The sequence below is a fragment of the Aspergillus wentii genome (genome assembly GCF_001890725.1).
Source record: "Aspergillus wentii DTO 134E9 unplaced genomic scaffold ASPWEscaffold_5, whole genome shotgun sequence".
NCBI lineage: Eukaryota > Fungi > Ascomycota > Eurotiomycetes > Eurotiales > Aspergillaceae > Aspergillus > Aspergillus wentii.
Window position 1 is genome coordinate 683205 of NW_024467836.1, and position 21310 is coordinate 704514.

General features: G+C 46.9%; 9 protein-coding genes across 9 annotated transcripts; 5 read left to right on the plus strand and 4 right to left on the minus strand.

Moving 5' to 3' along the window:
• Nucleotides 1-347: 347 nt before the first annotated feature.
• Nucleotides 348-1507, minus strand: ASPWEDRAFT_41802 (putative tubulin-specific chaperone c; the record flags this gene model as incomplete). Its single annotated transcript, XM_040835655.1, has 2 exons — nucleotides 1225-1507; nucleotides 348-1164 (listed from the first exon to the last, which is right to left on the minus strand). Coding segments are annotated over exons 1-2 (874 nt in total), but the record flags the coding sequence as incomplete, so codon positions are not given.
• Nucleotides 1508-3285: 1778 nt separating this feature from the next.
• ASPWEDRAFT_29104 (GNAT family N-acetyltransferase) lies at nucleotides 3286-4233 on the plus strand (the record flags this gene model as incomplete). Its single annotated transcript, XM_040833227.1, has 1 exon — nucleotides 3286-4233. One exon carries the CDS (start codon nucleotides 3286-3288, stop codon nucleotides 4231-4233), a length of 948 nt encoding a protein of 315 aa, XP_040687591.1.
• A 227-nt stretch (nucleotides 4234-4460) lies between these two features.
• ASPWEDRAFT_52288 (uncharacterized protein) lies at nucleotides 4461-7731 on the minus strand (the record flags this gene model as incomplete). Its single annotated transcript, XM_040837730.1, has 5 exons — nucleotides 4461-5051; nucleotides 5115-5549; nucleotides 5603-6295; nucleotides 6385-7062; nucleotides 7117-7731. The coding sequence occupies 5 exons, from the start codon at nucleotides 7729-7731 to the stop codon at nucleotides 4461-4463; spliced, it is 3012 nt and encodes a 1003-aa protein (XP_040687592.1).
• A 2542-nt stretch (nucleotides 7732-10273) lies between these two features.
• On the plus strand, nucleotides 10274-13466 carry ASPWEDRAFT_112562 (uncharacterized protein; the record flags this gene model as incomplete). Its single annotated transcript, XM_040828335.1, has 4 exons — nucleotides 10274-11769; nucleotides 11823-12017; nucleotides 12567-13131; nucleotides 13188-13466. The coding sequence occupies 4 exons, from the start codon at nucleotides 10274-10276 to the stop codon at nucleotides 13464-13466; spliced, it is 2535 nt and encodes an 844-aa protein (XP_040687593.1).
• A 59-nt stretch (nucleotides 13467-13525) lies between these two features.
• Nucleotides 13526-14990, minus strand: ASPWEDRAFT_549422 (uncharacterized protein). The gene is made up of 2 exons (XM_040838125.1): nucleotides 14672-14990; nucleotides 13526-14612 (listed from the first exon to the last, which is right to left on the minus strand). The coding sequence occupies exons 1-2, from the start codon at nucleotides 14881-14883 to the stop codon at nucleotides 13586-13588; spliced, it is 1239 nt and encodes a 412-aa protein (XP_040687594.1). The 5' UTR covers nucleotides 14884-14990; the 3' UTR covers nucleotides 13526-13585.
• A 154-nt stretch (nucleotides 14991-15144) lies between these two features.
• Nucleotides 15145-16990, plus strand: ASPWEDRAFT_549433 (epoxide hydrolase family protein). The gene is made up of 8 exons (XM_040838126.1): nucleotides 15145-15536; nucleotides 15603-15736; nucleotides 15788-16060; nucleotides 16108-16116; nucleotides 16168-16354; nucleotides 16401-16521; nucleotides 16576-16725; nucleotides 16777-16990. Exons 1-8 carry the CDS (start codon nucleotides 15316-15318, stop codon nucleotides 16864-16866), a joined length of 1185 nt encoding a protein of 394 aa, XP_040687595.1. The 5' UTR covers nucleotides 15145-15315; the 3' UTR covers nucleotides 16867-16990.
• Nucleotides 16990-18035, minus strand: ASPWEDRAFT_549479 (uncharacterized protein). The gene is made up of 2 exons (XM_040838128.1): nucleotides 17820-18035; nucleotides 16990-17774 (listed from the first exon to the last, which is right to left on the minus strand). The coding sequence occupies exon 2, from the start codon at nucleotides 17636-17638 to the stop codon at nucleotides 17114-17116; it is 525 nt and encodes a 174-aa protein (XP_040687596.1). The 5' UTR covers nucleotides 17639-17774; nucleotides 17820-18035; the 3' UTR covers nucleotides 16990-17113.
• Nucleotides 18036-18312: 277 nt separating this feature from the next.
• ASPWEDRAFT_184470 (uncharacterized protein) lies at nucleotides 18313-19648 on the plus strand. The gene is made up of 5 exons (XM_040832033.1): nucleotides 18313-18455; nucleotides 18502-19194; nucleotides 19241-19367; nucleotides 19416-19472; nucleotides 19518-19648. The coding sequence occupies exons 1-5, from the start codon at nucleotides 18389-18391 to the stop codon at nucleotides 19564-19566; spliced, it is 993 nt and encodes a 330-aa protein (XP_040687597.1). The 5' UTR covers nucleotides 18313-18388; the 3' UTR covers nucleotides 19567-19648.
• A 674-nt stretch (nucleotides 19649-20322) lies between these two features.
• On the plus strand, nucleotides 20323-21169 carry ASPWEDRAFT_173355 (uncharacterized protein; the record flags this gene model as incomplete). Its single annotated transcript, XM_040831053.1, has 3 exons — nucleotides 20323-20472; nucleotides 20651-20821; nucleotides 20876-21169. 3 exons carry the CDS (start codon nucleotides 20323-20325, stop codon nucleotides 21167-21169), a joined length of 615 nt encoding a protein of 204 aa, XP_040687598.1.
• Nucleotides 21170-21310: the final 141 nt, after the last annotated feature.

The following is a 21310-nucleotide window of genomic DNA, read 5'->3' on the forward strand; positions in this document are numbered from 1 at the left end:
AAAAAAAAAAAAAAAAAAAAGGGAAAAAAAAAATAGTCAATAACATGCAACGGAATTAAAGATAGAATACTGTCCTTGTGGATTTGTTGGGAGATGAGTCGGATATAATCAGTGTGTTAATCTTCCCTTTTTGGGTTATTCTCCGTCTTGGTTTTGTATGTCACTTGACGGATTATTCTTTTATAAGGTTGATGGCTCGAAGGATATCCTCCAAAGACCATCCAGGTCCACCGGGAACAATCTCAGCCCACACTTCTTCCGGGACGCCGGAATCCTGATCCAGCAGGCTCCAATTCGGGCTGGGCTCTGGTTTGATCCATTTGAAATCTTCGACCTGACTCCAGCGGTCTTCATGGTCTGGGCGGTCGTGGTCCAATGCCTATAGGTGATCAAGTTAGAATCTTGATGACTGAACGAGTCGGATCTAAATTATCAACTTACATATGCCCTTGGTATCCGGCCAAAGCGTATATTCGTGCAATCTTCAATGATTGGGTTGCTGGATGAACTGAGATAGACATCCACATCCGAGCAATTGTGCATACGGAATTGACGACAAGAAACCACAAGGACGCTGTGCTCCACTCCTGTAATATGGGCGGGGCCGGCAACCTGGCCGCAAACCAACAAACTCTCCTTAACTCCCTTAACCGTGAGGCTCGCGTACGGCTTCCCGTCAGTAGTGGGGATAGACATATCCACCACACAGTGGCGTAAAGATGTTATAGAAGCGGGCACAGTGGAGGTAGAGCCCGAAGCCGGAAGCATGATATGAAGCCCGTGATGGTTGTTCACTGACACGGAAGAGACAGCAGCCGCTGAGAAACCCGGAGTCTTCTGCTTCTTTTCCACCTCGCTATCCGTATCATCAATGGCGATAGCAGGCATCGAAGTCGGTGCAATCTCTGGTCTTGACAGCTGTATCCGATCGGGCTCGTTGAGGGGAGTAGAAGGGTAATTGGGAGTCTGATTCGCAGACGAACTAACGGAGGACGTGCCTGGTGAACGATACCCCGGAATACCACGTCGGCCTTCAGCGGCGAGTTCAGCTGCATCTGACAGTGAGATAGCTGAAGCATTTTTCTTCGTCTTGAAGGTGAACTTGGACCGTGGCTCGACCGCTGCCCGAACTTCAGCCAGCTTATCCTGGAGCGCTTTGATGGCCTGGAGAGCAAAGAATCAATATACACCGCGCTATCGTAGCAGTCACGTTGTGCTACCTACTTCCGCATATATCCGCTGGTCGTAGGTTGGGATGTAGCTAGCCGCATCCTTGACTTCGTTGGATAACCGTGCGATCCCGGCCAGGGAATGGTCAGTAGCATCTGCTCTCTCACCTCCTACCAAGGCTGTATCGGCAAGACGGTCCATTTGTTCCTGAAGAGCTATGTTCAGTCAGGATCATCAGCTTATGTTCGACTGTACCCGATAGAGCCCAAGAACTAATCAAACCCATACCGGTGATCTCATGTTGAAAGTAGCGGAAGAACCGTTCCTTGAGTGGGATCTCAGACTTCGAGATGGTTTGGTTTTCTGCCTGTGACGACCGGCGCGATATGTCGAATTGTGGCTCCGCCATGATTACTTGGGTGGAAGAGAAAGATATTGAAGGAGATGTATGTTATCAAGCTGACTGCAGATCAGAGTTGCGGATGATGAGATGCGGGATGTAGTGATGACGTCGATCCGAGGTAGGTGTATGTATAATCGAGTAAGGTTTCGTACCCACGATGCTCCCTCAATTCACCTCCGCAAAGTGCTACGAGCAAAATTTGGGATATTGTCAGTTTGATATCTAGAAGCAAAAGAAAAGCGCATTCGAGACGCAGGAGGTTCAACAGTTGATATGAAGAGAGCTCGTATGCAGGCTCGTTGCTTTGACGTGGAGTCGATCCTCCGCACCGCAGATCCACTGAGGGGCAGCAATATCAACAACCAAGCCAGGGAAAATACTCCTTCACATTCGTTTTCCTCGCACTCGAGAGAATCACAGACTGAATGAAGGTATTCAACCTCATAAGCCGCAACGGCGCATTGGTGACGTCGAAGAGCGCACCCCTCGGCGTCGGCCTTTCTCTTATCCGGCACATCCCCGCAGTAGCGGCTTTTGGTTAGCCTTAATGCCTGAGGCAGACACTTCTATCACGAGTCGAAAACATCAACGTCACATTGATTCTTCACGCATCGACGGTTGCTCATCTGAACTCGTACGAGAAAACAAATTGTGCTACTGCCCCTCTCAATTGTTACAACCTCATCATTGGGATTGCCGGTCCAAAGTACGACTAGGGCAATGAGAATGGTCGTACAATTGCAATGGCCATTGGCATCATCAACATACGCCGAATGCTTCGCTTTGTGCAGCTTTCATTGCTCGAAAAATGACTCAAGACAATACTTGACAAAGTGGGATAAACCTGGAGAGACCATGTTTACATACGAAGTGTCTATGGGATGCTGATCCTATATCCTGTATGGTCGCACTGATAAGCTCCTCCCAGCCAGCCACATATTGAAGGGCATCATGACTTGCTTCTCCCGATCTCCCATGACCATTACCATGACCACTATTGCTTTAACCATGCATGCAAACAAGGATTGCGTCTCCTAGCTTCATTGATTCAGCTATGCCGACTACCCTGATGGTTGGTTATCGATCTGGGTTATCCTCCAGACCTTCCGGTCTATGCATACTAGACTATTTTAGATCCATACTGTGCAGATCATACAGCTGAGATCCAATTATTCCCGAGAAAGCAGAGTCTCGGTCATTCCAAACGCAACTAGAGCTGTTGGTCTAGCTGTCTGAGCCTGATTTTAATTACACGATCGAAACCAGCGAGTGGTTGAGATCTACATGCGCGCCGTGGTTTTTGCTTTTTATACTCACTTGTGTGACTTTCCGCTGGCTAATGCATGTGCATGTACAATAGTCAGTACGCTAGTACTCTGTAATTTTTACAGAGCACTCTATGCATAGATGGGTTTGTCCTCTTAGGATAAGTGTGGCCACATATTACAAAATATCTGCACGAATGAGTCAACTTCAGCTCAAGTTGCAATTGCACTCGAAAGATGCAATATGAGATCATCTCTCGATCTAGCAAAGCTGCTGACAGTCAATAATTTCAAATTTAATGGAAATGTCGCAAGTTGTCAATCATGTTCTGCACTTATGGGATACAAAAGGTCAACTATTTTGCCATCTACAGATCCTCAAACTCTCATACCTGATTATGCTATGATCTTCCCTCCCTTCTCTTTCCCAAAAGAAACACAGCCAGCATGAAGTCAACCAACCGTCAATACCACATCCATACCGCAAACTCCAGGCCTGATCTCTGGGAGGTCTTAGAAGATGCCCAACACCCCCTCAGAACTTCCTGGCCCCTATTCCTAGGCCAAGATGCCCCCTGCAAACACTACTCCAGCAAGCTCGCCAAATACTACGGTCTCGCAGAATTCCAATTTGCCATTGTCGAGCAGGATGCCACCACAGACAAAGAAACAATCGTAGCCTGTGCCCGCTCCATCCCCTTCTACTGGCCCGAACTCGACCATGTCGGCGGCCGTGCCGGGCTAGAAACAAACCCTGAGATCTTGCAATCGCTCCCAAACGGCGGCTACGATACCATCCTCACTCGCGGCGTTCAGCAATACCTCGCCAGAAACGGCCTCTCTCCCAGCATTACTATCGATCTTGACGAGTATGACCACGATGAGGCACGCCCCCGAACCGAACCTCCCAATGCCTTATCCGCTATTTCCATAACTGTTCACCCGGACAGACGCTCCCTCGGACTCGCAGAGGCCCTGATCCAAGCGATGAAACAAATCGCCAAATCCAAAAACCTCGATATCCTAGTCGTACCTCTACGCCCGACTCGGAAATCAGAATACCCCTTCGTGAAGATGGACGAATATATCACTTGGCGTCAACCTGGTTCGGATCTGGATCTCCCGTTTGACCCATGGCTGCGGAAACATGTGCGTCTCGGGGCGCGAGTCATCAAGGTAGCTTGGAATAGTATGAGAGTTGACGGGAATATGGCCGAGTGGGAACATTGGATGGATGGGAGTCTCAAGCTTGGAAAATTGGGAGTCAACTCAGACCATGTCTATTCAGAGGTTTCCTTTCCGGGTGGTTTGGTGCCGTTGCAATTCTATCCATTACGGGATAGATGTGTCTATGTGGAACCCAATGTCTGGATTTATCATGATCTAGCTTTTTAGCTTGTCTTGTATGGATTATGATAATGGATGGTTTCTATTTGCTACGGTAAGAGTATTTTGGCGTATGTGCACAACATCGTGTCGTCTGGGTTAGTAACTCGCACCTTATTAAAAAAAAATTTATCCTGAAAGAAAGACTCGATAAGAGAGATATTCAATTGAGCTGTATTCAAAAGTAGAGAGTACAAAATGGCTCATTCGAAGCGGACAAACCTTTGCGCTGCGCATCAATCTCCCGACGGCAACTCAGGCAACTGCGGCCGAGGTATAAATGGAGAGCCTCCCATTTCTGCAATTTGTTGAGTTGACAGGAACGACTGTCTTCGCGGCTGGAGGTGCAGCCCCGCAGTCGACGGCTTTTCAACCACCAGATGATCGAAATCTGACCATAAGTCGTAGTCATTGATTGTTTCACTGCCATCGTGTACTTTAGTGGATCGCAGTATTAATTTCCCATCCTTCACCCAGAACGCCAATACTTCGTTTTCATGTGGGAAGGATAATATCATTTTTCCGGGTTTGAAGATGGAAGAACTTAATTTGGCCGTGGATTTCTTTAGCCGGGAGGAGTTGAGTGTTCCGTTGGATTTGGAATTGCAGATATAGATTTCGTTCATGCCATTTACAATGGCGAACCGGGAGCCTGATGGAGACTGTGCTGCATGGACAACTCTGATGCTGTGCGGATCAGTCATCATTCTTTCCTTGGATGTAGAGAATAGAATCGGATATTCCTTCCCAAGAAAGGCTGTTAGGAAGACAGATTGGTGAAAGACATCATAGAATACGCTTGTGAGGTCGCCGTCGTTCGTTGTCCACTTTGACTGTTAGCATTTTTTTCAGAAGGAAAAATGAGCAAATCAGTATGTGAAAGCACCTACATTTGGAAGCTTGAAAGACCTCGAACGTCCGGAAATAATACTCCACGGCTCAACAGTGCAGTCCCATATATCCGTATAAATGTGATAATCTCCGAGATGCGTTGCAACCACCAAACTCTTTCCATCCACCGAAAACTGGAGTTTCCGTTGAATTACAGCGTTATGACTTATTCCCTTTTCGTTAGGGGCCATGTTAGATTGGCATAGTGAACCGTGATTGGGATACGGTCCTATTTGGTCGGCGAGTATGACCTTTTTAATCATATTTGCTCCAAGTCGGTAGACATGGAATTGATCTCCAAGTGTAAACGCAACGTATTCGTCGTCGCGAGACATGGTCATAGAAGTGATGGAGGGGGTTCGTTGCGGAATATCGATCGTCAAGTACGCTTCCGCGGTGGAACCAGTGCTTCCAAATACAAGTAGTTCAAGGTGCTGTAGAAGTGTCAGTTAAGTACACACAAATTTAATTTGGAGAGAAGATTCACCTCCCCAACTGAAGCAACGATAGCACATCGCTGATCTCCCACCGCAACATTTTGAACACCCGAAACATCGTATCTATGGCCCTGCGGTTTTCGTCCTTCAACAATGGACGGTACTTCGAACCGCATCACCCAATTGCTATTCGCTCCCCAAAGAAGCAAGGTCTTTCCCGTCGAGGAAAAGACAAATCGGGGCTGATGAGGTAGTCGTTGTTCTTTTGATAAAGATCTGCGCAAAGAGGATCTTCTGCCCGAAAACGACATCTTGACATTCTTGAGCTCTCTCGATAAGGATTTTATAGTCTGCTTCTCTCGTAGTTGCTCTGATGTATTTGCAAGAACCGTGCTTATACCCTCAGGAGCCATGGAAAAGGACAGGCGACTCCCTATTCTCATACTCCCAGGGCTTGGGGTGATTGGGCTGGTAGGGCTTTTGGAATTATCGCTTGACTCCAAGGGCGTGGAGGAGCGTCCCGTAGAGCGGCTTAGAGAGCTCGACCGAGAGGTTGTATTCCGAGAGACTGATTCGAGGAAAGAATGGCGGCTGATGCTACTTTCGGACTCGGAAACAAAATGCAAGGCATTGGATAACTGTTCAAGCGGCTCGATCATCCGAGCGTTCTGTATTCTAGAATCTCCGGGGCATAGTGGACAGGAAACATCCATTGTGATAAAGGGTGAGCTTTCTTGTAGTTGCTACTGAAGGGGTCAACGTTTTGTGAAGGATATCGAATGGGATTCATCGAGACTGAATATGAGCAAGCCAGTAACAATAGATTTCATACCTCATAAGCCGCTCTATCGCCTCCTCTTAACTGTTCTTCTAGGAGATCGCGAGGGACTGGATGAACTGCTGGGCAATTGACCACATATACAACACTACCTCGCCTTTCTGGCTCATTGGTTTGGTTGCCTGTCTCTGTCGATGAGGAGTTGTGCAACCATTGGGTCAGGTGCTGCTGATATTCCCGAGAAACAGCCTCTAATTCCCCATTGCAGTCCCATAGTTGAACCCTGCGGTTGATAAGCCACCTCACAAAAAGCCCCAAAGAGTTATCCAACGCCGTTCTGATATGCGAGAAATTAACCCAAGCCTCTCTGGTCCGTCGGGTCTGTAGAGGCGGGGCGCCATTGGCATTCTGGCTTAGTATCATTGTCGCAAGTACCTGGAGGGAGGGAGAGTCGGATTGGCCATCGGATGCCATCAGTATCGTTCTCGCCAATTTCTTGCGTGTCTCTCCTGCCTGAACGAATGCTTCTTCCACCTTGACGGCTGCCTTGCTAGAATATCCTTGGTCTTGGGCGAATCGACGGCGATCGACGTGGCACTGGATAAGCGCAGCTTCAGCAGCCCATAGAATGTCGTATAAGGTCCAAAACGGTCCCATTTGTTCTCCGTTGCTTCCAACCAAGGCAGTCAGAGTGTCCGTGATAAGCGTTTCGGGTGTGATTGAAAACGGGTACTATTGGATAGTCAGTTTATCGCTGTGGTTTGGATGAAAGTAATAATTGCTTACAATCCCGGAGACAAAAGGTGGGAGGCATGCTTTGGCAGCTGGGGATTGGGGGCTACCTGAAATATCAGGATATCCGATGAAGCCAATTGCGCTCGGTAGGAAGTCATTAACCAAATAGCTCTCCCCACTTGATAGACCAGGATGCTGCCATGCCGCTCTTATCGCTTGTTCCAGATTGACTTTCATATGAGTATGTAGATTCTCCCCCCGCAACACGAGCAGTCGAACACCAGCCAGTAAAGTCTGTGCGATCGAATACCTATGCTCAGCGAACTCGGGGGTCGTAGCCATAGAAATTGGGAACAACTCGGACTTGACTCGGATCAAGTACATGAGGGTCGAGAAGATGGTCTCTGATGGTAGGAGGTACGGCAAAAGGTACGGATGACAGTCACGCATCCCAGACATTCCCTGGAGATACGTTCGTTGCAAATCAAAAATGGCCTTGATCCAAAAGACCATCCGGGTGGTCGATTCGATATCGGAAGTCGGGCCACTCTTGACATGAAGGGTAGCCAACTCTGTCGCATACTCCCCAATAACCTCACGTAGAATATTGGCGACATCATGACGACCTAGTTGTTCCCACACAGCTGCCACGAGCGGATGTGACATGGAGGAGCTGAGACAGACGAGGGTTAACGGACATACGAGCGAGCAGACAGTCGTGCGAAGGCAGTTGTTCCCTTCGAGGCTGAAAGAAGATGATGAATGCTGGAAGGAGGGATGAAAGACATGTTACGGCGGGAAAGGCAGTAGTGTTTGCAGAGGACAAGAAAAAAAATTCAAATTAAATCAAATCCAGCAGTGGATGATTATTCACGGTCTGGTATAATGGCCAGCCCCGCCAGGCGCCCAGGATCGTTGGCCAGGATTGAGGGGGAATGAATGCGTTTGTGTCGCCGGATTTTCGTCTCATTTCTTTTTCTCATCGCAGCTGATGCCAGGGGGTACACTGCAAGTCTCACGCATTGGCGGAATCTGGCCATTCAGGATGGCAGCTGAATCGGTGAGAATGCGAGGGATTGGGCTGTTGGATTCCATCCGGTCTTCTGATTTCTTTGTGACCCCTCCTTGACTGAGGTTGTACTGGTTGTCTGGCACCGTGTCAGATCAGCATTTCTCCACCTTTGTCCTGCAATTCTGGATTTCTAGTTTTCATCATGGTTTATGCTGCCATTATTTCATGGGTTCTGCTAATTTTTCCGTGCCTAGACTGAGTCTGATTGACGTGTTTGGTGTGTTGTCTTGGAGGGTGGCATCGACAAACATAATTATCCACACTATTCTTCAAAATTATTTAATAATTGTGCATAAATTCAAGGCAAAAATGAAATGTTTCTTTTATTTTTCTAACTTTCTTTCTAACTTTTCCCTTCTTTTCCAGAATGCACCATCCCGAGACATCCCAGGCCGGGGATCCGACACCGTACAGCTTACTCGGGCATTTTCTAGGCAACCACAGTCAGCCACGACAGAGACAATTCCATAGTTTTGAATCATTGTTAATATTATATTTAATATGTTTGTGGCTTTACATGTTGATTTATTATATTTCTGATGTTGTGTTGTAATTTGACTATTATGATCTACGCGATGCCGCTGCAACGTTTGTTGGTAAACACGCCAAATAATTAATAGCGAGGCATGACGTCTAATAAAGTCTATATAATGCTGTATTATTATAGTCAAACAAATACAATAAAACTATGTTTTTGTTAAAATTAATTGGGTGAGCTTGTCTTGACAACAGGCAATAACATCTGGGATCCAATATATATATTCAACGTCGTGATCTAGCTGCCATAAAAAAGCCTCATTTAGAATAGTAATGGTTCCTGGCATGTTTTCCCAATGAGTATAAAATAAGCGTTATGCATCAACCAGACAATTGATTTCCATTGTAAAGCCGTGTTACGTCAACGATCAATTGGCATGTTGGCTGATGAGCCTCAGTGTCTCCGTCATATTATGTTGCATGGTGGCAGTTCTTCTACTACGTGGTGAGTACCTGATAGACTTGATCTATTATAACTTTCGATATAACTATTTATATCATCAAAAATGTTGACTGTCATCTTTACGACACATCTACTAGACTTGATACTTAAACTATTTCCAGCGAACCATGGTCAAGAAAGCCACAAGGCAGGGCTTTTTGTCCAACATTCCTGCGATCCACTATAACTCTATTTCCCCCCCCTTTTTCACCTTCATTCGAGAATTTTCGAGGCTTTCATTGTTCTTTGAGATAAATATTGACAGCCAAGAAAGCTTACGGACAACAAAGAAATGCTGGTGCCATTCCATCATTCTGATTTCTGATATAAGTATACCGATGTACCAGCATGTTATACTGCAAATATAAAGCCGTAGTCTTGTAGCATATGAATATGAATTGTTATTCTGTATCCCCAAGCATTTATATTTATTTACTTGGATTTAGGGCTCGCTCGAACACTGCTTGCCTTTCTGGGCATTGTCTCTCTTTGAAAGAGACTAGCGTCGATCTACCGGTGTCTCCTGACCAATAGAAGACTGACCCACTGACACTAGCGTGGTATAATGCACTATTGTTGGTTGTAATACAGCCACCCCTGTCTTGGCCTATACCTTATTCGACTGTCAATAGACAGCCTCAATCGGCACGGCTTCTGAGACTGGATTCTCCCATCTTTCTCCATCGCCCAACTTGACATCACCACCTCAACTTCCAAGAGGCCGAATTTATGGCAGAATCACACTTTGCTGGTCTCGTTGATCCCACTTGATACTCTTTCTATTTGTCATGGATCCGTTTTCCAGTACCAGACGTCACATTCCTTCGGGTGACGTGGGGACTCGCAATCATCCCATATCCGACGCGCTGTCCCTCCCACCCACGATGGTTGCAACATCCAGACTCTATATAGTGGTACACACCGTCTGATTGCTAGCCGAACGGAAGCATTGGCCAGTTTCCTTGGTTCACATGTGCTTCTTGGAGTGACGCGGCTGTGGACTGTACTATATACCTGATGACCCAGTCCCTCCCGTCTCGCGTGAAGCGGGCACCACTGTCAACCCTTCCAGTCCTTTCCGATTCAAAAGTTGACCGTTTCTCTCGTTTATCTTAAAATTCTACCGACTAGGTATTGTTTTCAGTCGATCAGTCTTGATGGTGTCCATCACCTATGTTTTGGGGACTTTGTCCCTCTTTCTGTCAGGTTTACAGCTCGCACAGGCTTTTACCCCTGGACACCAGATTATTGAGCGACTTGGAAATGCACCCAAGGGCTGGGAAAGAGGTGGGGCACCGCCGCCATCGACGTTGATGAGGTTTCGGCTGGCACTCTATCAGGAGAGAGCGGCCGAATTCGAACAAAAGGTCATGGACCTTGCAACGCCGGATCATCACAGCTATGGCAAACACATGAATCGGGACGAGATTCGGGAGTACCTACGTCCATCTGATCAGGCTCTGGAAGCAATCATATCGTGGATGGAATCCGAACACGTTTCCGCGAACTCAGTCGAGATACATGGAAATTGGATTACATTTACTGTTCCAGTATTCAAAGCTGAGCAACTGTTGAAAACACAATTTGTTCACTTCTACAACGATGTGACAAAAACGACGGTTATCAGGACGCTCGAATATTCTGTTCCCCGGGAGGTTCATTCGTATGTTCAATTGATTCAGCCAACAACCCGGTTTGGACATTCCGGTCCACAGGCAGGGCAACCAAGCCTTAAACCCGCTGTAGTTGGCTTCGATGAATTGACGGGAAACTGTTCGATAAATATGACTCCGGATTGCCTTCGGCAATTATATGGGATTTTTGATACCTACGCCAGGCCAGACCCTTGCAATCGACTTGGCATCTCTGGCTATCTGGACCAATACGCACGCTATGATGACTTTCATGCCTTCATGCAAACATTTGCGCCAAATAGAACAGATGCGAACTTCACTGTTGTGTCGATTAATGGTGGTCTCAACGAGCAAAACTCTGCCAAAGGGAGCACCGAAGCAAGTTTGGACATGCAGTACTCCGCTGCCTTGGCATATGACACGCTCACGACATTCTATACAACCGCAGGCCGCGCTCCTCGAAACCCCGGGGTAGATTCCAACCCTACTGTGTCCTCTAATGAGCCCTACCTTGAACAACTTCACTACCTCTTAGGTCTTACCGACGAGGAACTTCCCGCTGTTCTCTCCACCTCCTACGGCGAATATGAACAAAATGTCCCCGAGTCCTATTTAGAGGCCACCTGCAACCTATTCGCCCAGCTTGGAGCACGTGGAGTCTCGGTGATTTTCAGTAGCGGCGACTCGGGTGCTGGAGGATCGTGCTTAACCAATGACGGGACCAGCAGGACGAGATTTCAACCTTTCTTCCCAGCTACTTGTCCTTTTGTTACATCCGTCGGTGGAACATACGATATGAAGCCAGAGAAAGCTGCTAAATTCTCTGGGGGAGGGTTCTCTGAGCGATTTAGGCGCCCGGTATACCAGGAGCAGAGTGTTAATGCCTATCTCAAACTCCTGGGGAACAAATGGGATGGACTATATAATGCGCAAGGAAGAGGCGTTCCAGATGTTGCTGCTCAGGCCAGTGATTTCGTCATTGTCGACCATGGATCTTTGTTGAGAATTGGAGGCACCAGGTCTGCGCCCTATAGTTTCGATAGCCATGTGGAATGTACTAACTCATTTGCAGTGCCGCCGCTCCAGTCTTTGCGGCCATTATTTCCCGGTTGAACGCCGCACGACTGGCCCAAAACCAACCACGAATGGGATTTCTAAATCCATGGCTCTACTCCATCAACCAGACTGGATTTGCAGATATCGTTGATGGGGGTTCAACCGGCTGCACTGGGAAATCTGAATCTGGCGGCCGCGCATCGTTCGTACCGTATGCGAGCTGGAATGCCACCACAGGATGGGATCCAGCTACCGGACTAGGAACGCCATTCTTCAACACACTGGTCAAAGTCGCTACTGCTCCGTAAGGAGTTATTTTGATTATTCTTCGGGCTTTTGTGTTACTGTCTTTTGCTCTTCGTTGTCCATTTTATAATATGCCCCCATGTACCATATCGATTATACCACGAAGGGAACTTTTATTCCATTGATTTAGTATCGTTTATATTTATAATGCTATCAATATAAAAAAAAAATTCAAGTTCTCCCTCCCATCATTCTATCTGCTCATACTCCCTCGATCCTGATTGGCTGTAAAGACTGTGTCACATGACCCGCTGACCGCCCGCCAAGACCGGCGCTGGAGCTCCGTCATGAAGCTGTGACAACAGCACTGGCTCTTCCTCCACCATCTACTCTTCACGACTGCCTTTTCTTCCACTGATACTTTGTCATCGGTATCTATCGTTTAATACATTCTTTCTTGCCGGCAGACTCGTTTCTCGATTCCCATCTCGATTCTATCATACACCATGGCTAGCGCCGATCTTCGATCCATCATCTCTGAGCTCAGCAACGCTCTGGACCGCAAACAAATCGATGCTGCCAACAACCTCCTCAGCCGCGCCAAGCGAACACTCATGCTTCAGAATGCATTGATCCCGACTTCCTCTACCGCGCCCGAGCTGGTTGCTCTCGCTCGCCAGGTTCTCGAACTCGGCGCCCTGGCTTCTATCAGACAGACCGACGCCCCCACCTTCACAAGATATTACCAGCAGCTGCAGCCCTTTTACGATCTCGAGAGACATGCTGGTGGACCGGGTCAGAGCTCGGCGAATGTTGACTTCAGCACTAGCCAACGGAGCAAGATTACTGGACTCTACCTGCTGCTTCTGTTGAGCATGGGCGACAGCACTAGCTTCCACACAGTCTTGGAGGGTCTTGTTGAGGAGGCGAGCTTGAAGGGCAAGAGTGTTGAGGATGACCCATTCATCAAATACCCGGTTGAGTTGGAGAGGAACTTGATGGAGGGAAGCTACGACAAGGTGTGGAGAGAGACCAACTCCGAGCGTGTGCCATCGGAGGACTTTGCCTTGTTCTCTAGCGTAAGTTCATGACCTCATCCGACTACTGGAACATAAGGCAAGCTAACACTTTGAAGGTCCTTGTTGGAACCATCCGTAGTGAGATCGCAGACTGCTCCGAGAAAGCCTACCCGTCCCTCCCGATCTCCAACGCCAAGAACCTTCTTTTCCTCGACTCTGAGGGCGCCGTCATTGAGTTCGCTCAGCAGCGCGGTTGGGTCCTTCGCGATGGCCGGATATACTTCCCTGTCGAGCCGGAATCGGCCGCACGCTCCGAGAAGGACATCCTTGTGGCCAGTGGTACTGTCATTGAGAATACGATAGGCTACGCTCGGGAGCTGGAGACGATTGTTTAATTTATATTCCCTTTCGTCTCAGGCTCTCTGGTGTGGCTGTATTTTATTCCCGTTGTTTTTGCATCATGATTTTTATCAAGCGTATTTTCTCATGACAATAAATCATGCCATTTCTCAAACTATACACTTGCCCTCCATATACAAACTCGTTTATCATAGAAACTGCTGGAGACACAGAGCGTTTCCGAGTTTCCACCCTGCTCCTTTGCCCCCTTCCACACATCAGATGCATAATTCATGCTTTGATGCTCCGTAAACTCGGCCAGAACCTCCATCTGCCACTCATCACCCCCTTGTGTAATCCTCACAATGCGCGTCCCAGCATGCATACAGCTAGCCAGGACCAAAAAACGCCACCCACTGCCCGAGACATTTTCCTCACTCAACATCTGCAACCGCCACACACCACCTCCCAGACACACTTCGGCCAGAACTTCTCCCCTCCGCGTAGCATGATACACACGTAGATACTCATCATAGCTACCCGTAAGAAGAACAGGAGCACCATCGACAAGCGGCAGCGGAAGAGGAATGATCGAAGTCACACCAGCAGTATGATGACGGGCCCGATCATCATGATCCAGCAGAAGGGGTGAGAGAGGCTCTTCTTCGTCCTCATCCTCATCATTCTCATCCCCTCGACCCACCCCAAAGCGACGAGTATGCAGCGCCCCAAAATCATTTCCGGTAAACATATACGGAATCTCCGCTCCACTCTCATCCGCAAACATACCCAACGCGACAAACCACACCTCGATACACTGCCTCGCATCGAACCTGCCCAACTCCACAATCTCGCCCTCCGTTACCTTTGCGATATCGTCACCACCATCGCCCTTACCGCTCGTCCCGAAGACAGCCGTCCGACTATCTGAGAACGTCACGGCAAAGGCATCAGTTTGCGGTCTTTTCGAACACCAGTTCTGCGGGGCCCATGCGAGGAAGAGAGCTGGGATGGACTGGTCCTCGTGGACGGGGAGAGTCCAGAGGGGTGTTAGGACTGGTGCAGATGCAGGATCAGATGTAGAGACTCTGAATAGAGCTGCAGAACCCGTACTACCAGCGATAGCGAGGATAGAGGGATTCCTCGGATGAAAATGCAGATCGAAAACAGCATATGGTATTGGGATTCTTTGAATGAGGGATCTACTACATATTAGAATTATGAATATAAATCAAACAACTAAACATAGGCGACTACTTACAGTTTATTCTCAACAGGGTCAATCTCCCATAATTGCAAACTACCAGTTTTGGTCTGCGTGATATTTTCCTCCTCGTCCTTGCTCTCGGATAGGAAATACGTACCCACCACGAAGAAGTTGGGGGCTTCTGGACAGAACTGGAGACAGCTGGGAGGTTGGTCTAAGAAGATGGTTGTTGCTGATTGAGGTTTTTGGGGTGAATCTGATGCCATTTTGATGGCTGGTATAAAATATGAAGTGGGGTAGCGGGGTAGGAATATCAACTGTTTTGGGGCAATTGGTGATGGTATCAATTGTATCAATCATAGAAGACAAGACTGGTACGAACACTTAAGGCATTCCAGCATCTGTATCTGAAGACTCAGATTCGAAGATGAAGCAGAATAAAAGTGCGGGCGGTGAGATTGAATGACCTCAACACCCTCTGATGGTCCCATTATCTCCACATCATCCCAACCAGAGCATACTAGATAATCCATCTCAGACATTGTATAGACTTTCCTGGTGTTGGACCCCACCTGAGATACGAGGATCCTTCACGTGCCTTTGTCTAACCATGACTCAACGTCGAATCATGCGATGGTCTTCTCTCCATCAACTCAACATCTCCCACTGTCAATTCCATCTCATCTGTGATTGCAATAATGTCTAAATCATTCGACAAGATCCCCTCTTCTGCGAGGGTATCCCCATCTCCGTTGGAAATATCCTTTCCTGAGGATCAAATCGCCGATCTGAAGACGCTCGTGAAGCTCTCCAAGACAGCCCCACCCACGTATGAAGGCGCGCAGCCGGATCGTCGATTGGGTATCACGACGGCGTGGCTCACTTCGATGAAGGAGAAATGGGCTACTGATTTTGACTGGTAATTATTCTCATAAACATTGGAAATGTATGGCTTGTCTAAGATCTTGTAATTGACGTAATGTAGGAGAAAATGTGAAGCCCGTCTCAACAGCTTCCCTCAGTTCACCACGACGGTCGAGAATATCAAGGTGCATTTTACGGGGCTATTCTCTGAGAAGGAGAATGCAGTGCCTATTCTTCTCCTTCATGGATGGCCGGGTAATGACAGTCTGATGAAATCTATCTTGAATATCTTCTCATGATTTACAGGAAGTATTTTGGAGTTTCTTCCTCTCCTTCAACTGTTCAAAGACGAGTTCACCCCAGAGACTCTGCCTTATCACTTCATTGTCCCCTCGCTTCCAGGATACTTCCTTTCTTCTGGTCCACCGGTTGATAAAGACTTTACTACTCAAGACATTGCCCGAGTTGTGGATCAGCTGATGAAAGACCTTGGATTTGAGAGGGGCTATGTGACACAAGGAGGGGATATCGGTAGTAGGGTTTCTCGAATACTTGGAGTAGACCACGATAGCTGCAAAGGTAAGCACGAGTCGATGACATTGACAGTTCAGTGCTAACTATACTAGCGGTTCACTGTGAGTACAGTCTTCTGAATGATGCTGTGATATGATGCCAACCATCCACAGTGAACTTTAACTTGATGCAACGCCCCGATGGATTCTCCGATGATGTTCTAACGGCATCCGAAAAGAGTGGATTGGCAAGGGGGTCTGCCTTTATGAGTCACGGTAGAGCTTATGCTTTTGAGCATGGGACTAGACCGAGTACCATTGGCCATATCCTGTCCACCAACCCCGTGGCCTTGCTTTCATGGTACGCTGCTGTCTAAATATGGTTGAAACATCCTAACCTGTTGTAGGTGCGGAGAAAAATTCCTTGACTGGGTCGACGAGCCTCTTCCTGACGAGACTATCTTGGAATTCGTCTCGTTGTACTGGCTTACGGAGACGTTCCCGCGTTCCATCTATACGTATCGAGAGGTTGTACACCCTTCCCACTCGCTTGAACGAGTTTAAAACTGACGGGGTTATCAGTACTACCAAGGTCAAAGATACGACATGACCAGTCGATGGTACATCAATAAACCATTCGGTTTCTCTTACTTTCCCATGGAACTATTACCGGTACCAAAGTCGTGGGTAGACACAACAGGAAATCTCGTATTCTGGAAACAGCATGAAAAGGTAAGGTCATGTCATACGAAGTGTATTGTTCCATGCTTACAATTCATCCAGGGTGGACACTTTGCGGCACTCGAACGGCCAGGACAGATGAAAGCAGATATCTCCGAGTTTGTAAACCAGGTCTGGCCTACCACGAACTAGGCAATGAGTGGGATGTAGTTACTTTATTGAACACAAAATCTCATCTATTTGATTTCAATTAAACGAAACCCGCTAGTTCATACGAACAAGATTTAATCTAAGATAAGTCAACCTAATTCTCGATATCCTAGAATCTTCATAGGCCGAGTCGATCCTATCGAATAAACAAAACAATATCACAAATTCGTATTTCTCCAGAATAACTCACGTCCTTGAACTGTCGACTTTCTCACATAGATCTCTGCCTTTATTCATATTCTGCTTTAGGATAGTTCTTTGGTAGGTTTAGACCAGCTGAGTTCACAGAATAAGAGACACGAGCACTGCGCTTCTGATAGTCACTTGAGCCTTCCAAGGGTACCAGAAGTGCAGACAAACATATCAAAATTTTCCAGCCATTGTATAATTGTTCGCTCATCAGAGGACTTGACGAATGGTTGCCCGGGAGGCAGCGAGGGCCTCCTTTCGCCATCCTGCGATGTAGTCCTGGGATATCTGAACGTTTGGTCCAAACCGAAGATCCAACTCTTACTTCACCACGAGAGAATTTACTGGGCGTCCTGGATAATTCATGCAATGAATAAGACCCGGTAGAAGTATTAGTCAATGAGCTTATAAGTATCGTGCCACCATATTGCTTTTGGAAATGCATCATGGATTCGTGCTTAGATGGTGCCCAGGATCGCTTGCATACTGCGTAAAAGATGAGGTGTCTTGTGCGAACCGCCTTGGATGATATGACTTGTTGTAGGTGTAGAGTTCTCCATTGCATGCTGTGATGAATGCGTGGCACCCGTTACATGAGAGTTTAGAAACGCCGATATAACTGTGCAGGAAGCAGAAAGCACCATAGCTCCAAGTAATCATATTATGCCATCACAGGGGTTATCTTCTCTCCACGTCCAGTTCTAGATATAATTAGCAGTTTCCTAATGAAGACGTTGATGACATACCGAACTCCATTTGTTCGTGATGTGCAAATTCTGTAGGTTCCATTGAAGCTTGAATGACAAAGCAGTTGCCTGGAAGGGATTTTGCAGTGGCCATTCAAGGCATATGCCACTCTGGGAGCGTAGCAATTGACGTTGGTTCTGCCAAGTGGAACAATCGCCTGGGCCACTTGTTTGCGGTCCAGTGGTATATATTGAAAAGAGTTGAAGATGAAGCTGAAGATTGGTGGTATAGATTAAGAGGTATATTCACTGAATACCAAATATTTTGAATGGTATATAGGCTGAGTATTTTGATATAGTTACCAGACATCGAAGAAGAGAAGAAGAGGAGATGGCGATGATGGCTTATATCACTTCACCAACAAAGAAATCTTCTGTTGCCTAGTTATTGTAATAAAGAGTAGGTACAAAGAAGGGAATATCAAAGAATATTGAAGAGTGATTAGTTGAGTATGCTTCATTGTGTAAACTGAGAGACAGAATGCTTCATCGGCAAAAAGATCGGATTACCCCACCATCTTTCCTTCTCCATCAACAATTAATCAACACACCTCAATCAATGTTATAGAATGGATTCTAATAATACTGGAGACCCACAATTAAATGAAAACACTCTCGACCCCAGTGTCATCGCAGGTCAGCAGTTCTTCCAAATACTTCAACGACTACTAACCACCACCAGAACTCCCAAATGGCTGCCAAATACTCTCAACAAAAACTCACGGACTCAGTTTCTTTGCAAAAACAGCCTGTATCAATGTCAAATTGAGCAATGGAGCAACGCAATCCTTCTTCGTCAAGATCCTCTCCCACGAACTGGGCAAAAACATGGTCTACGCGGAGTTCGAATCGATGCAGGAGATCCACAAAACACAGCCCGAATTCGTGCCAAAACCAATTGCCTGGGGATCATACCAGAATGCTCCAAATACACACTTCTTTATGTCTGAATATCGAGATATGATCAAGGACAAAATGCCAGATCCACAACCGTTCGCTGCTTGTTTATCCAAACTGCACCAGAATAGCACGTCTCCGAATGGGAAATTCGGATTCCACACAACGACATATAGCGGCAACCTCCCTCAAATGGTCGAGTGGGAAGACAGCTGGGAGGTCTTCTTCTCCAAAAGCCTCAGACTGGCTCTCGAACTGGAACTCAACACCAAAGGACCGAATGCTGAAGTTGATAGTTTCCTTCCGGCTCTATTCGACAAGGTCATTCCGCGTCTGTTGCGTCCACTGGAAAGAAATGGCCGATATGTGAAGCCTTCACTCGTCCATGGAGATCTCTGGTATGCCAATTCAGGCGTTGATATCCACACAGGCCAGCCGCTGGTTTTTGATGCCTGTTGTTTCTACGCTCATCACGAATGTAAGTCCATCCAAATTGGATCGAAGATGCATGAATGACGTTTCAGATGAATTCGGTCAATGGATGCCGGCTTGTAATCGATTTGGCGATGACTACTTGGAGGCATATCGCTCATATGTCCCCAAATCTGCACCTGAAGAGGATTATGATGGGAGGTTGGATTTGTATAAACTGTGAGGAATTATCTTCATATATTCCGTGGAGGAAACTGACTTGAACAGGAGGTTTAATACGCATGTGTCTGCCCTTTTTCCACAAGATAGACAACTTCGAGAACAGTATGCATCGTTCACTCTTTAACGAAGACTACTAACAGGCTATAGAATGGTTGGCGATATACGAGACTTGGTCAATCGATATGGTTCAGGATGAAGTGTGGATATATCCAACATTCTTTGATACCAATGCATATCTCTTTACATCAATAATTGAAACAAATTGAATTTAATCCATCATAAACATCTTTAAACTGCCTATAGACCACTGCTAGACTGCTGCCGGAGTGAAGGCTACCTAGTTACTCGATCCTATGATATCGGTAATTGGGTTGAATGACTGCAGGCAGAAGTGATAATACATTCACAATGAAGACTAATGAGGACAGTGATTAATTTGAATGATCAGATTATAGTAGGATTCACTGACCACAATCTCTGGCTATATAAACCACATTTCGTCTCATCATCTTCAACAACTCAACAACTACCATCTACTTTACCAAGTATCACGGTAAGCATCCTCAGATCCATCTTTTCTTCCAAATAATCAACTGACTTATCGTTAACCATAGGAACCAGTCCAGGGCCTGCTTGAAACATTATCCTTATTGGATACCAACGCGCCGTCAAGGGAAGAAAGCACCGCCAAATTCTTGTTGCCCGCAAACACAAGATGCCAAGAGCAAAGAAATTCGTCAGAAGAAGAATGAATGCATGAATGAGGTCCATAAATGCTGGAACATCCTCCTAGACGGCTGGGCGTTATCCAAGCCCTGTGCACCAATGTCTCGAAGGGGTTCGTTAATCTGGGGGATGTCGGCGAAACCGTGGCAGCCATGATCTTAATGTTCGCGTTTGATAACGCACATGGGCTCCAGGAAATCAAGATCAGAGGTCTATGAGTGGAAAAATGAGGTCTTCCAAGGCTTCCAAGTGGGCTCAGACTAGACTCTCGGACCGAAAGAAAGAATTGGATGAGAAATGGGTACCAAAGAAGGGTCTCTCCTTGGCCAGCAAAGAAAACTGCCGATTCTTGAGTTTCGACAAATACGCGGCCAAGGTGATTGTACCACTCGGTAGATCGAATGTGAATTACTACGTACCCTGGGGTGGTCCGTCAAGGTGGAATATGCATCGGAGTCAACGTCCCATCGAGGGCTTTTTTCCAGCCATCGCTTCACGTTTGTTCAAGAGCAAACACGCCATCCTGGCATATCCCAGCTCGCTCACATGGACAGCCTTTTCGGTTTTCGTGTCGTACCTGTGCTGGCTGTCCTGAATTTTTGGACGAAGCAGAGATAGAAGCGCTCCCAACAGAGCAAAGAGGCGAAGAAACGAAAGCCAACCAGTGCGCCTGCGACGCGCCCTCGCTCGAGGTTGCTCATGTTGTGGCAAGGCAGGATACCGCCGTATGAGTGCATCTACATTGTGAATATCAGGAAATGACTCTAATATATTTATAGAGCAAAATGCTGAGAGCCCGGGGCTTACTCGATTTCGATTTTGACCTGAAGTCAAAGGACAATGCCATGGGCCATCGAACGAGCAACCTATTGGAGGCAGCTTTACGTCTCGTACTCGAGAGAAAGATACGGGGAATAATGTGGCTTTTATCGAAAATATCTCCACGAGAAGTGTTAGTTAAATCTCCAGACTCAGAGAGTGCTATCTTGTGGGCAACACAAGTCCACCGCACAATGCTTGCAGGTGGCAGACATACAAGCTGTGGCGGCACAGGAGCTGGAGTTGGCGAGTGATTTGAAGACAAAGACGTTGGAATGTTTTGGATTTGTATATAAGTCTTCTCTTCGTCATCTGCAGCTTTGTGATAGAAATAGAAATACTCAAGAATGAAGATAATATACCACTTCTATACAAAGTCTTGGCATCCCACCTTA

Excerpts from the sequence above, each read along its gene's own strand:
- ASPWEDRAFT_184470 (XM_040832033.1), top strand. The coding sequence starts at position 18,389 with ATGGATTCTAATAATACTGGAGACCCACAATTAAATGAAAACACTCTC. Across the intron at positions 18,456-18,501 it reads CGACCCCAGTGTCATCGCAG|AACTCCCAAATGGCTGCCAA; the intron begins GTCAGCAGTTCT and ends AACCACCACCAG. Across the intron at positions 19,368-19,415 it reads AGGTTGGATTTGTATAAACT|GAGGTTTAATACGCATGTGT; the intron begins GTGAGGAATTAT and ends TGACTTGAACAG.
- ASPWEDRAFT_549479 (XM_040838128.1), bottom strand. The coding sequence starts at position 17,638 with ATGCAATGGAGAACTCTACACCTACAACAAGTCATATCATCCAAGGCG.
- ASPWEDRAFT_549422 (XM_040838125.1), bottom strand. The coding sequence starts at position 14,883 with ATGGCATCAGATTCACCCCAAAAACCTCAATCAGCAACAACCATCTTC. Across the intron at positions 14,613-14,671 it reads GACCCTGTTGAGAATAAACT|ATCCCTCATTCAAAGAATCC; the intron begins GTAAGTAGTCGC and ends AATATGTAGTAG.
- ASPWEDRAFT_549433 (XM_040838126.1), top strand. The coding sequence starts at position 15,316 with ATGTCTAAATCATTCGACAAGATCCCCTCTTCTGCGAGGGTATCCCCA. Across the intron at positions 15,537-15,602 it reads TGGGCTACTGATTTTGACTG|GAGAAAATGTGAAGCCCGTC; the intron begins GTAATTATTCTC and ends GACGTAATGTAG. Across the intron at positions 16,522-16,575 it reads CCATCTATACGTATCGAGAG|TACTACCAAGGTCAAAGATA; the intron begins GTTGTACACCCT and ends CGGGGTTATCAG.